Raw genomic sequence first — 14,048 nt, forward strand, 5'->3', positions numbered from 1 at the left:
TTTGTGTGTGGTATGGAATGAATATTATATTATTTTGCTTCTAAACCTTTTTATTGGATTTGTATAGATGGCTTTTATCTGTGTTGTGGTCGGGAGTGTTAACTTGTTCTACTCTATGTCTAGGTGCAAGTCATTCTAACGATTTAGGCTTAGGTACAGCTTTTAACTTATACGGTACGCTCGTTTTAATATAAGTAAAAATGGAATATTTAATTGGAATAGCTTGTCAAGATTTTGTTATTGTAGCGGCCGATACAACAAACGCATCGGGCATAGTTGTTGTACAGAATGGTAAGTTACAACCTGTAAAGTTGTAGCTAGTTTTTGTTTATTTAATTATATCTATACTTATTTTTATGTAATGGTATAACAGCGTAACTCACATTGTCAATGTCACAGACAAGACTTGTTATTTACAGTCAATGTAAATATAATTAACTGTCCAACTTTTACTCACAGGAACAAATAGAACAAAATAACTAGGACCTTAGATCTCTCTTTTTTTTCCAATAAAGAAACAAAACGTACGGGAGTTGATTATGACTACTTGAATTTTGGCTGTTTTGCAAGGTAACATGAGGCCTATATCTTAAAAATTTCAGTTTGTAGATTAGGCATGTCGTTTGTAATTTAAGTTTTAAATAAGACTAGACAATTTTATTTTAGAGTTATTATAATGTATTACTAGTTAAAATAATTACTGGAGTAATTCATTATTGATTTATTTATTACTATGTCATTGGTCAAAGGTTAGTGCATTGTATTTGCCAAACATAAGAAATTACTATAAGCAAGTTTATTTGAGTGTGCATCACCTGTTGGTGTGAGATGATTTTATTGTTTGTGTAACAGAGTAGTTTTTGGTATTCTGTGATTTACATCTTGTTAGAATTGGCCCATCAGTCTGTCACAAAAAGTCTGAAAGTCATTGAATTCCTTAAGTTCACAGATTATGAACCACTTTGTGTGTCATAAAAGTAATTACAATAGAAAACTACTACTGGCACTAGTAACTTATTAAAATACACAAATAAATCTAATGAAAAAACAAAAATTTGGAAGTTAAATCACATTCTGTTTTGCCTCTCGGTGACTCAGTTGTAAGTCTGGGGGCTAATTAGGCTAAAAATTAGGTTTTTGATACCTATTGTAAATAGAATACAGTGAGATTGTTGTATGAGACTGTGTTTTACAACAAACAATTTATGATTGTTCAAAATAATATATTTATTTAAAAATTATGGGCCATTTTGTGTTCCATGCTTTGTACTTTATTGTAACAGACAGTGAAGTGTTGCTATATTCATATTGGTAAGACATTTATTTCTCATTACTAGAAGAACTACATGAATCACCTTGAACTTACGAATGATGAAAAACCTGAGAACCGAAATGTTCATATTTAATGTTTAGTAATAGTCCTAAAATGTAGTTAGTACATTCCATCTTACAACACTAGTAATACGTTTTACCCCTTGCTATTCTAGTCCTTAATGTAATATGTTGAAGAGAGGATAATTAAAATGGTTGTACCATTTGAAAATATTATCTATAAGCTTAATTAGTAATATTATTGTAATTATGAATAGGTAATATTTTAAAAAATGTCTTATGTTTAGTGTTAGTTGTGAACACCTATGAACAACATTAAATAGTGGTAAATTTAGAGGTGTTGGAATTCTCTTTTGAGCTGATGGGGTAAGGTTTAGAGCTTCATTTGATGGTTAATCATTCTAGAATTTAGTATCAGAAGTAGAACTGACAAAACATGAAAACTATGCAGTGAATTGAGTGAAGATTTAAGTTGTAATGTTATATTAGGATATTAGTTTAGAAAAAGAAATACATTGCTGTATGCAAGTTATGCAGATGGTGAAAGTTTCAAGAACCTAGGTAAATTTCACTGTGATTGTTATTTGTTTATAAATAGAATATTAAGGTAATTTCAGAGCATAAGGCACATAAGCAGTGATCCTTCAGGTGTCAGTTTCTGGCCATGAATTTAGTAGTACTTAACTTGCATTTAAAATATGAATACCTCATGAACAATTTAAACATTAAGTCACAAGTTAACTTCATAAATTATAAGACTAGAGAAATTTTAAAAATGACTCGTTTCCTTAATAAAGTATGTATAGTGTAATATTCTCAGAGGGGTGATGTAAAATTATCTAATCAAAAGTGTTAAGCAGTGTTTTCTAGATGAAGAACTCTGCAAGACAGATGTAGTTCTGAATAAATTAAAAATGTTGATTTGTTTCAATCATGCATATTAGTAATTTAAAACCTGATAGGGCTTGATGGTTAGGGTGTTTGGCTCACAAGCTATGGATCAAGGGTTCAAATCTCCAATCGTGCTTGTCCTCTCAGCTGTAGGGGGCGTTATGAGGGATGGCCAATTCCTCTATTTGTTGATACAACATTAGTCTAAGAATTGACACTGGGTGGTGTTGATTAGGGATAAAGACTTAGAAGTGGGTGTCATCAGGTGAATTGGTTTGAGAGTCACAGTGATGCATCAGTATCTACGTTGCTCTGACAGTCCTAAGTAACCTTGGGACTCGATATAAAACAATGTAATTTGTAAAATGTGTTCAGAAATGTTAAATAAAAGTGCCTGGTTTACCTGAGAACCGTAAAAGGTAATTGTAAGATCTTAACTGACACATCACATAATTTTAAGAATTAAAGGACGTAAGCTATTTAGTTGAATGTCTTCCTGTTACAATAAATCTTAATTTTGGGTTGATACACTTTTATAGACATAATTATCAATCTTACAGTGCATGAAGGGTTGTTTTTTTTTACCATGTCATCTTGGGTTTAGCTAACAGTATCAAACATTTGAAAGTTCTGGAAATAGAGGTATATTTTGATGAACTAGAAACATGTCAAAATACATAAAACCATAAATTTACCAGTTGCTTCTTTCATTTGTAAAATGTCTATTTTTTAGTCTTGTTTACATCTAAAAGGCAAAACATAAACAGTTTAAGCTATGGGTTTTAACACACAGTTATTAATACAAGCAGAAAATGATTACGTTTTAATCTGACTCAAATACCACAATGAAGCTTGAGTTTCACAAAAGTAAAAACTGAAAGCCATGCTACAATATAGAACTACTACATACAGGAACAATAATAACATTGTACTACATACAGGAACAATAATAACATTGTACTACATACAGGAACAATAATAACATTGTACTACATACAGGAACAATAATAACACTGTACTACATACAGGAACACTGATAACACTGTACTACATACAGGAACACTGATAACACTGTACTACATACAGGAACAATAATAACATTGTACTACATACAGGAACAATAATAACATTGTACTACATACAGGAACAATAATAACATTGTACTACATACAGGAACAATAATAACACTGTACTACATACAGGAACAATAATAACACTGTACTACATACAGGAACAATAATAACACTGTGCTACATACAGGAACAATAATAACACTGTGCTACATACAGGAACACTGATAACACTGTGCTACATACAGGAACACTGATAACACTGTGCTACATACAGGAACACTGATAACACTGCTACATACAGGAACACTGATAACACTGTACTACATACAGGAACACTGATAACACTGTACTACATACAGGAACACTGATAACACTGTGCTACATACAGGAACACTGATAACACTGTGCTACATACAGGAACACTGATAACACTGTGCTACATACAGGAACACTGATAACACTGTGCTACATACAGGAACACTGATAACACTGTGCTACATACAGGAACACTGATAACACTGTGCTACATACAGGAACACTGATAACACTGTGCTACATACAGGAACACTGATAACACTGTACTACATACAGGAACGCTGATAACGTACTACATACAGGAACGCTGATAACACTGTACTTGTATGTAAAATGTTTATAACTGTTACAAGTTAAATTAATTTCTAGTGGCTTGGGTCATTTCTGTATCTATGAATGGGAACAATAGTTTTTCAAGTACTTTTTGAGGGTAATTCTAGTGACATCTTAACGAAAGGTAAAGAAAGTGAACCAAGGAGTTTGTTTAGTAGCATTTGTTCTGAAGTTAGCTTCTCTTGTCCTCTTTTATCCCAAAATTACTTTAATTACCAGAAGAGTACATCAATTGGCCATTACTCATATGGATATGTACATTTTGAAATATTGATTTTTTGTGTAAGAATTCATTAATGCAAGTTTGAAAACTTAAGATATATACAAATTGTAAAGTTTCCACTGGAGTAATTAGTGTTGCTATGAATAAAATTTGTAAGAGAGTTTGTTGTTGTTAGACAGCCAGATGTTATATTTATATCTAGTTTTCATTGGCTGGTTTGTTGGTGATGTTGATAAACCAACATGTATTTTTCTCATCTGCTGGTGTGATACATTCTTAGGACATGATACAAAAGTTTAGTCTGTAAATACAAGTAACTTCTGTTACTTTTAGCCCAAGACAAGATGTACAAGCTGAGTGACCAGCTAGTTATTTCTGTTACTTTTAGCCCAAGACAAGATGTACAAGCTGAGTGACCAACTTGTTATGGCAGCTAGCGGAGAAGCTGGAGATACTGTGCAGTTTGCAGAGTTCATAGAAAAAAATATTCAACTCTACAAAATGAGGAATGGTTTGTATGACGGTTTAAAATTGACAGTTGTAATTTGTTCCAGTAGGTATTAGACTTGTATGGGAGATAACTATTACTGAATATAACTAATAAAAATTGAAGTAACATCAAAGAAGAGTATAAAAAAATATAAACAATAATACAGAATGCTAGAGTGTTGAACAATTAAAGAAATTACCAACTAGCAATTCAGTTAATAATGGAGAGAACTGAAATACTAAGTTGTAGAAAATTTTGTTATTGAAATTTCAGGATATGTTTTGATAAGAATTTCTGGTGGAAAGTTTGAAGTTTACAGGTTTTGTTAACTTACAGTGATCTCTAATACAGGGTGTTCGGAAAGTAATATATATAAATGTGTAGGAGATGTTTTGATAAGAATTTCTGGTGGAAAGTTTGAAGTTTACAGGTTTTGTTAATTTACAGTGATCTCTAATATATTTATTAACATACAAAACTGCACAGTGACTTTCCAAACACTCTGTAGTTAAAACAATGGTTTGTGTGACAGAGCAACATTAATATTAATTATTTTTATTTGTTGAATTTGAGTTTCATTCATAGAAGGTAAGGTTTCAAAGCATCTAATAAAAATATTAGTTTGAGATTCTTACAATTTGATTTTAATATCATGTTTTTAAATAGCTGGTGATACTTTTGTGTTGATAATTATAAAGGATGTTAAGAGTTTGGATTAGTGATTGTGGAATAAACTTATAAAATTGGAGTTTCTACCTTCTTCCATTAACAAAAAATTAACCTTGGAGACAAGAAATAAGTTGTGTATATATATACACTTTAAACCAATATTTGATATTTCAGGGTATGAACTTTCACCTAGCGGAGCAGCTAATTTCACCAGGAGGAACCTTGCGGAATACCTTCGCAGTAGGGTAAGATAGTCAACTGTTTTGTTCCATTCTTTCCCATGTACATAAACTATATATCTAATCCTAAAGCTTTTATATCTACCCTTCATAATTGAGAATTGTTTAGTGTACTTTATACATTCAGTATTAGGAACTGAAACACGTCCGTGTTGGAAACATTGTGAAGAAAATATTCATAGAATTAGTGTGTTTCTTTTAGTGTTTATATGGTGTTATTTGTTTGCCTCATGATAAGATGGACTATTTTCTGGGCCCAAGGATACCTTCATTTAATGATAGAGATGAAACCTGTTTAAGACTTATGAAACTATTTTATAATTATCGTTTGCATAAAAAAGTAAGATTACATATTGTTGATATTTTTGTAAGTAATGACACTGTAATACATTCCTTTGTAGTAAACCATCATTTGTAATTATGAAAATGTGTAATTTTGGTAAAATTTGCCCTGAAATGTGAAACACAGATGATGATTTGTTGATTGTGTGTAAGTAAGGATATAAAATTGGATTTCTCAGATCTGTTTATTGACATGAGAAAAATAACATTAAATGAACATGAATTATCAGCACATATAGAAAAGCATCAGATACTCTAACACCAATTTATACAATGTTTTTAAATCAGTCTCTGACAGTATAATTTACAATACTTTATAAACATGTACTTCATATTTTGTGAGAAATGACTTATTGGAGATACATTAAACTTACATCTTTCCTACGTCTAATGGTGACAACAAAAGGTTGTGTTGAATTATATTGTTAACATTTTTGGTTCTAGACCCATTATCTGGTAAACCTTCTGTTGGCTGGATACGATAAGCATACTGGACCCGAGTTGTATTTCATGGATTATCTTGCCACAATGGCTAAGGTGCCCTATGCTGCCCATGGCTATGGATCATTCTTTACCTTGAGTATATTGGATCGTTACTACAGACCAGGTAGTTCTTGTTTCATTGAAGATGTCTCGTTTCGTTTACAGGGCTGCACGTAGTGTTACTGAAGTGATGATAATTTCTGTACTAAAATATTAATTCTGATAAAGGGGAATATATGTTTAAATCAAGAGTTGTTCCTTATTATGCAGTCTGTGTGTGCTCTAGGTGGACAGTTGCTTTGATTATGATAGTGTACTCTTCTTGTATAGAACCTTTATAGTAGTGAAAGTCTGTTGTAAATCAAGTAATTTAAGCTTATGACAACCTCTGCAAGTTATGTATGGTTATAAAACTTGTGAACAATAGTATATGCTTGAAGCTAACAACTTTACAAGAAAATAATGAAGTATAGTTCCAATGTAATTAAACAGTATAGTGTGTAATAGAAGTAAGAATAAGTGGTTTTGATCAATGAATTTACAATAGGAAGAAGTTGGTAAGAAATCTTTATGGAGCTTTTATTAAGAAATTAAACTGAAACAATTATTCTCCCATACCATTCGTCTCATAGTCCAAATGTTTGTATGTATTTTTAATATGATTCCATGGAAAGAATATACTGGAACTGTCTCCTAGTTCAAATGTTTGTATGTATGTATTTTTAATATGATTCCATGGAAAAAATATATTGGAACTGTCTCCTAGTTCAAATGTTTGTATGTATTTTTAATATGATTCCATGGAAAGAATGTACTGGAACTGTTTCCTAGTCCAAATGTTTGTATGTATTTTTAATATGATTCCATGGAAAGAATGTACTGGAACTGTTTCCTAGTCCAAATGTTTGTATGTATTTTTAATATGATTCCATGGAAAGAATATACTGGAACTGTCTCCTAGTTCAAATGTTTGTATGTATTTTTAATATGATTCCATGGAAAGAATGTACTGGAACTGTTTCCTAGTCCAAATGTTTGTATGTATTTTTAATATGATTCCATGGAAAGAATATACTGGAACTGTTTCCTAGTCCAAATGTTTGTATGTATTTTTAATATGATTCCATGGAAAGAATGTACTGGAACTGTTTCCTAGTCCAAATGTTTGTATGTATTTTTAATATGATTCCATGGAAAGAATGTACTGGAACTGTTTCCTAGTCCAAATGTTTGTATGTATTTTTAATATGATTCCATGGAAAGAATATACTGGAACTGTCTCCTAGTTCAAATGTTTGTATGCATTTTTAATATGATTCCATGGAAAGAATATACTGGAACTGTCTCCTAGTTCAAATGTTTGTATGTATGTATTTTTAATATGATTCCATGGAAAGAATATACTGGAACTGTCACCTAGTCTAAATGTTTGTATGTATGTATTTTTAATATGATTCCATGGAAAGAATATACTGGAACTGTCTCCTAGTTCAAATGTTTGTATGTATTTTTAATATGATTCCATGGAAAGAATATACTGGAACTGTCTCTTAGTCCAAATGTTTGTATGTATGTATTTTTAATATGATTCCATGGAAAGAATATACTGGAACTGTCTCCTAGTTCAAATGTTTGTATGTATGTATTTTTAATATGATTCCATGGAAAGAATATACTGGAACTGTCTCCTAGTTCAAATGTTTGTATGTATGTATTTTTAATATGATTCCATGGAAAGAATATACTGGAACTGTCACCTTTTTGTCCCCAGTGAATTGAATTTTTTAACTTTTGTTTCTATTAAATCTCTCTGTTTATAATAATGTCTTGCATACTGTTCATGTGATGTACTGTTGTTTAGTTCACTTTGATTGTTTTCAGTGATGTTGTTTGTTCAAAGTAACACTTGAACTATTGGAGGTCTAATTTTAACTACAAAACACACTGTAATGAGACAAAATTCAGTTACTCAACATTGAAGAGGGCAAATTCACCTAAGCTGCCCTGTCCACAAAGTTAAACTAAATCATAAAAACATATATGTATACATTAAGCTTTGTGTATCTCAGAACGGCTGTTTTGGGTATTAACACTGTTACTGATAAGGAGAGAACAACATTTTGACCTTCATAGGTCATCTTCAGGTTAAGAAAGAGAGAATTTGAATGTGACTGTTGTATACATGTCTTAGGAACGAATGTGTAAATGGGTACAGGATTGTAGGGGGCGTTGCTGGTGGATGTTAGGTTATTACTTAGTATAGGTATAAAGGTGTTCCTTTATATTGGTTTAATTTTGGTTTTAGTTGCAGCATAATTAGGGCTTCTTTGATTTTGTATTTGTTTATATTTGTTTTCCAACTTAATATCTGTGTGTTTTCTATGGTTATGTTGTGTTTATTTGACTTGCAGTGTTCAAAAACATGTGATGGTGTTTTTTCTGTGTTCTTTGAATCTGGTTTCCATTTTTCTACTTGTTTCTCCAACATAGAAGTTGTGGCAGTTGTTGCATTGTATTTTATAAATATTGTTGTGTTTGTCAGTGTAGTTTTTACATAGTATAGACCTTAGTTTTGTGCCTGGTTTTTGAATAAATTTGGTGTTTACTGGAATGTTGTTTTGTTATAAGTTTTTTTCCAAGTGTTGGTTATTTTTTTGCTGATGTCGGGAACATACAGTGTACAACAATATATGGTTTTGTAGTTTGTTGTATCTTGGGATTTATTATTGTTTGTTTGTTGTTGGTCTAGGTGTGTGCGTATAGTTTTTTCCAAGGTTTCTTGAGGAAATTTGTTGATGAAGTGTTGTTTTCTTTTGTTGATTTCATTGTTAATTTTATCAGGTGAGCATAGATTTGTGGCTGTGTTTATTTGGTTTCTTAGTATGTTGAGTTTTTCTTTTGTTTCATGTGCTGAGTCCCAGGGAATGTACAATCCGGTATGGGTGATTTTTCTGTGGATTTTTGTCTTGAATTGTGTATCGGTTCTAGTGACCTTGAGGTTAAGAAATACTCTTTGGTTAGTATTTTCCTGTTCACAGGTGAACTTACTTAATGTTGGGGTGTATTGAGTTAACATGATTGAAAAACTAAGTGTGTTCTGTAGATGTGAATCCAGCAGTTGTATCATCAACATACCTGTACCAGTATAGTGGTGGGTGTAAGGCTGAATTGATCGCTTGAGATTCAATCTGTGTCATAAAAATGTTGGCTAGAACTGGTGACATGGAAATTTCATACTTAGACCATTTATTTGTAAACACCAACATTATTTATAAAATACAATGTGATAACTGCCACGACATCTGTATTGGAGAAACAAGTAGAAAAATGGAAACCAGATTCAAAGAGCACAGAAAAAACACCATCACATGTTTTTGAACACTGCAAGTCAAATAAACACAACATAACCATAGAAAACACACAGATATTAAGTAGGAAAACAAATATAAACAAATGCAAAATCGAAGAAGCCCTAATTATACTGCAAGTAAAACCAAAATTAAACCAGTACAAAGGAACACCTTTATACCTATACCAAATAATAACTTAACATCCACCAGCAACGCCACCTACAATCCCATACCCGTTTATACTCTCATCCCTAAAATATGTCCGTCAACGGTCACATTCAAATTCTTTCTTTCCTATGAAGGTCGAAATGTTGTTCTCTTCTTATCAGTAACAGTGTTAATACCCTTAACAGCCATTCTGAGATACATTTTTGTTTGAAGTGGATTTCTTGTCATCAAGGATATTAAGCTTCCTGTTAAATACTGCACCCATCACATCTGAAACCAACCCATTTCAAAGGTTGAACACCTAGTTAGAAAAACAAGTCTTAGCTGAAGAGGGATCATACACTGTCAAAACTGATGCTAACGCCCTCTAGTCCTACCATTAAATATATGAGATGTAATAACACTAACTATACCACATTATATCAGTTTCATAAGGTATCAACAGTCCAGCAATCACTTGAATATAAGTACATCTTTCTGTTCTAGTTTAAACTTCAATGTACAGATTTGAGTATTAAACTTCAAGAAATGATCTGTTGAGTTCAGAAAGAATTTCTATCTTTCAGAGAAAATGTTCAAAACAAAAGAAGTTCAAGTAACGTTAAAGTAAGAGGGTGTTATCTCTATAAGGTTTAAAATTCCTGACTAGTTGAGAATTGGTTTAATTTCATAGTTGTAATTACTTGGTTATTGTGTTAACAGTGATTTCAAAGTAATTTAAGTTCTGTGTTTTGTATCTATATTACTGTTAATTTACATAAGGAATATGTGATGTTAGTACTGTGGTAGGTAAATAATTTATACTCTTTCAGACATGACTGAAGAAGATGCTGTAGCATTATTGGAACAGTGTCGATTAGAAATCCAGAAACGATTTATTGTAAACCTTCCTTCTTTTAAGGTTCGATTAGTGAACAAAGATGGAGTACATAACCTTCCAGACATCTCCTCCAAAGGTTATATTAAGTTGTCGTAGGTAATGGTTATTATTCATGTTGTTATTTACTCAATCAACAGTGTGTAATCTGAACTTTTCATTGAATAAAATAATTAGTAATTACAAAAGTTTGGTCTTGATATTACTGTCTCATCACTTTAAGGTCCCAAACTACTTTTGGATGAATTTAAAATGAAATTCTTATCTGGATAATGTATTTCTCTTAAGACACATTGTGGATATTAACAAAAGTAATAAGATACGTAACATTTAATACACCTAGACTGTGAGTATTACTTACACATTTTACAGTGCTCTCAATTAAACTTGGATCTTTTTACAGTAAAATGTTACACATGAGTAAATCATACATTTTGATCTAAAGCTTAAACCACAAGGCATACTTACACATTTATTCACACACAATTTTAAGTAAAAACAACTCAAGTAGAAATATATATTCATGAATGTTTTTGATCAGCAATTTTAAGTTGTTGTGAAGTCAGTTTAACATTAAAGTTTTGTGTCACTTCATTAGGTGTAAAAGCACTGTTCATCAACAGACTTGTTTTGTAGAAATGTTGGTTTCTCGTTTGTTTACGTATTAAAATCAAATTAAGAATGCATATATGTATCAATAACTGAATATACGTTATCAGCTGGAGCAGTTTAAATTTCCCAGAATTTTCATCCTTATGATATATTTTAATTTCTTAAATAGAAATATTTTTGAGGCTTTAGAACTTTGATAACAGAAAAAAATTGAAATGAAGGTAATATTAAAGTATTATTTTATAAACTATACATTTTTATTCACGTTTAAGGTTGTTGAAAATCTTAATTATGTTGGGTGATGTGTATTAGACTATAGAAAATGAACACCAGTTTAAAACTGTATGCTGAAATGATTTGTGGAGCAAATTTTGATATAATCAAATTACTGTTGTGTTCATTGTATCTGTGCTTTATTGTTTGAGAAATAAACTGAATAAGCTACCAATGTAGTCACTTCGTTATTAATAACAATATTTAATGTACATTAATAGAGCTGCTAGATGGTATAATACATGAATATTTCTATTTATTCGTTATTCAAAATTCGTAACAAAAGGATTGTTGTGAAATGATTTTGAGATAAGTCTCCTTTACCCAAAGAAAATTTTAATAAATAAAAATCATCCGGTTAGGTTTTTATAAATTTAATTTTACTGGAACAAAAGATATTGGGAATATGAATTCCAACGTATACATAATGCGTAACAAAACTGTTGGTTTCATATTTTACTTTCCAACTGCAATAATATCCATGTTATATGTTGCATTGTTGTGCACCATACATACTGTGATAGTTTTCTTTGAAGCAATGAAATCGTTCTAGTTTTAAAGAAAAATATTTCAAAACATTCTGCTGTGATTATTAGGGACTAACAATTATCGGCCAGTGATTATCATAGATCAACAAGCATCATATACAAAGATCAGGTCTCGATGACCAGAATTATGAAAAACAGCACTTCCCTTTGTACAGTCATCAATGTAGCTTACATTTAAATCAATGACTTTTTAAAATATTTGTGGCACCATAAATTGAACAACTGGTACTACTGCAAACTTAATAAACATTATTTTGAATATACTCTACCGGTACATTAATCTGGAAGAACATGAGCTTGAAACAAGCAAATAGTGTTATTTGAGATGTCAATCTGAAAACAGTTTAATTTTAAACATGATCTGAGACTTGTTGTGCCGCTTAGTTTTGGAGAACAACCTGAACAGCACGTTTAGTTTTTAATTCCTAAATATCTTACCGTCATGATAATTGATGCAATTTTAACCAACATTTTTATACGACACTAATACAGAAACAAAAATAAAATCATTTGCTTAAACTTCAAAGAATTGAGTATTTGTAAAGTTGTAAGAAATATTTCGATATTCAGTCGTTCTTTGCATCATAACGAGGAGTGGTTGCGGAAGTGTATATAGAGGTATAGTAGATAACTATAACCTACTGAAGATTTGCTCGTCATCATTTTAAGTTATTTTTTGGTTAAGCCTTTTTAAAAAGTATAACGCTATTCAAATTTACGTAGCGAGTTACTTCAACAGAAAATAAAATGTACAAATCATTCTTCAATAATAGTGTCGAATTATTTATAATTATCCAAAATACATTATCAAAATGTTTAATTTGATCAACCTGTCATGGTGATTATTAGAAACATATTAATTTCGACAATTCAAGTCAAGTTTTGTTTTTACAATATTCAGTTTTATGTTAACCAATTGAAAACATGCAAATATATTATAATTTTATGCAATTTTGAAATAATTTCATGAATGTATTTAGAAGTTTAAATGAAAGTATTAGTAATTATTGTCTCACTAAGAGAATCGTGGAAATATTCAGGTTTGTTTATTTTTCTATCAGCTACTAGAGGGCTATCAGTGCTAGCCGATCCAAATTTAGAAATGATAGGTTAAAGAGAAGTTGTCTAGTTAACATCACCCACCGCTAACACATAGGCTGCTCTTTACTAACGAATAGTAGTATTAACATAACATTATAACGCCTTCACGGTTGAAAGAACGAGTATGTTCAGTGACATGAGCCGAACATGAAATCCGGAGATTATGAGTTGACTGCTCTTCATCATACCACGAAAGGTTCTCAGTCGGTAGAAAGTATCGAAATCACCAATGAGTTGCTTAGCTTTATCACTAATATGACCATTTTATTTAATAAGTAATTTCAAATGTTTTAGCAAGAGTAATCTTAAAATTCTTAGACATTTATCGAATTCTAGTGTAAAATTAATTACGACATTAGTATTTGCACTTACAAGTCAAACTAATAGCGGTCAAGCAGTACAGTGCAGGGTGTAATGATACAGTAGAAACTGATGTAGTTGTTTGTATATATATATAAAAGTGTTATATATATATATAATACGATAACTTCGCATTTTAGATATGGAAACACTACATTAAGTCGTAGACGCGTTATAAGTCTTATGAATGGCTATTAAAATCTCACTTTTCAACCAAAATAGTTTAAGAATTTATAGTGATCACTCTTGACCAGCTGTCTTCCATCTTGCCTCTCAGTTCAAAGTTAAGGATAATTATCACTTGTGTAACTATTCGCGAATATCCGAAGTAAATAGAAGCATAATTTTAAATGACTAACATAATTGAAA

The 14,048-nt window shown here is 31.1% G+C and overlaps 1 protein-coding gene across 2 annotated transcripts; it reads left to right on the forward strand.

Annotated features, from left to right (window-relative positions):
* The first annotated feature begins 57 nt into the window (after positions 1 to 57).
* LOC143254016 (proteasome subunit beta type-2-like) lies at positions 58 to 11,845 on the forward strand. 2 transcript variants are annotated; one of them, XM_076508728.1, is made up of 5 exons: positions 58 to 291; positions 4,556 to 4,678; positions 5,501 to 5,571; positions 6,352 to 6,514; positions 10,721 to 11,845. In XM_076508728.1, the coding sequence occupies exons 1-5, from the start codon at positions 201 to 203 to the stop codon at positions 10,882 to 10,884; spliced, it is 612 nt and encodes a 203-aa protein (XP_076364843.1). In that variant the 5' UTR covers positions 58 to 200; the 3' UTR covers positions 10,885 to 11,845. The 2 variants fall into 2 exon arrangements, with proteins under 2 accessions (XP_076364843.1, XP_076364844.1); XM_076508729.1 differs by having other exon boundaries at positions 113 to 291; positions 4,501 to 4,678.
* The last annotated feature ends 2,203 nt before the right edge of the window (positions 11,846 to 14,048 follow it).

The sequence above is a fragment of the Tachypleus tridentatus genome, chromosome 6 (assembly GCF_004210375.1).
Source record: "Tachypleus tridentatus isolate NWPU-2018 chromosome 6, ASM421037v1, whole genome shotgun sequence".
In the NCBI taxonomy this organism is placed as follows: Eukaryota; Metazoa; Arthropoda; class Merostomata; order Xiphosura; family Limulidae; genus Tachypleus; species Tachypleus tridentatus.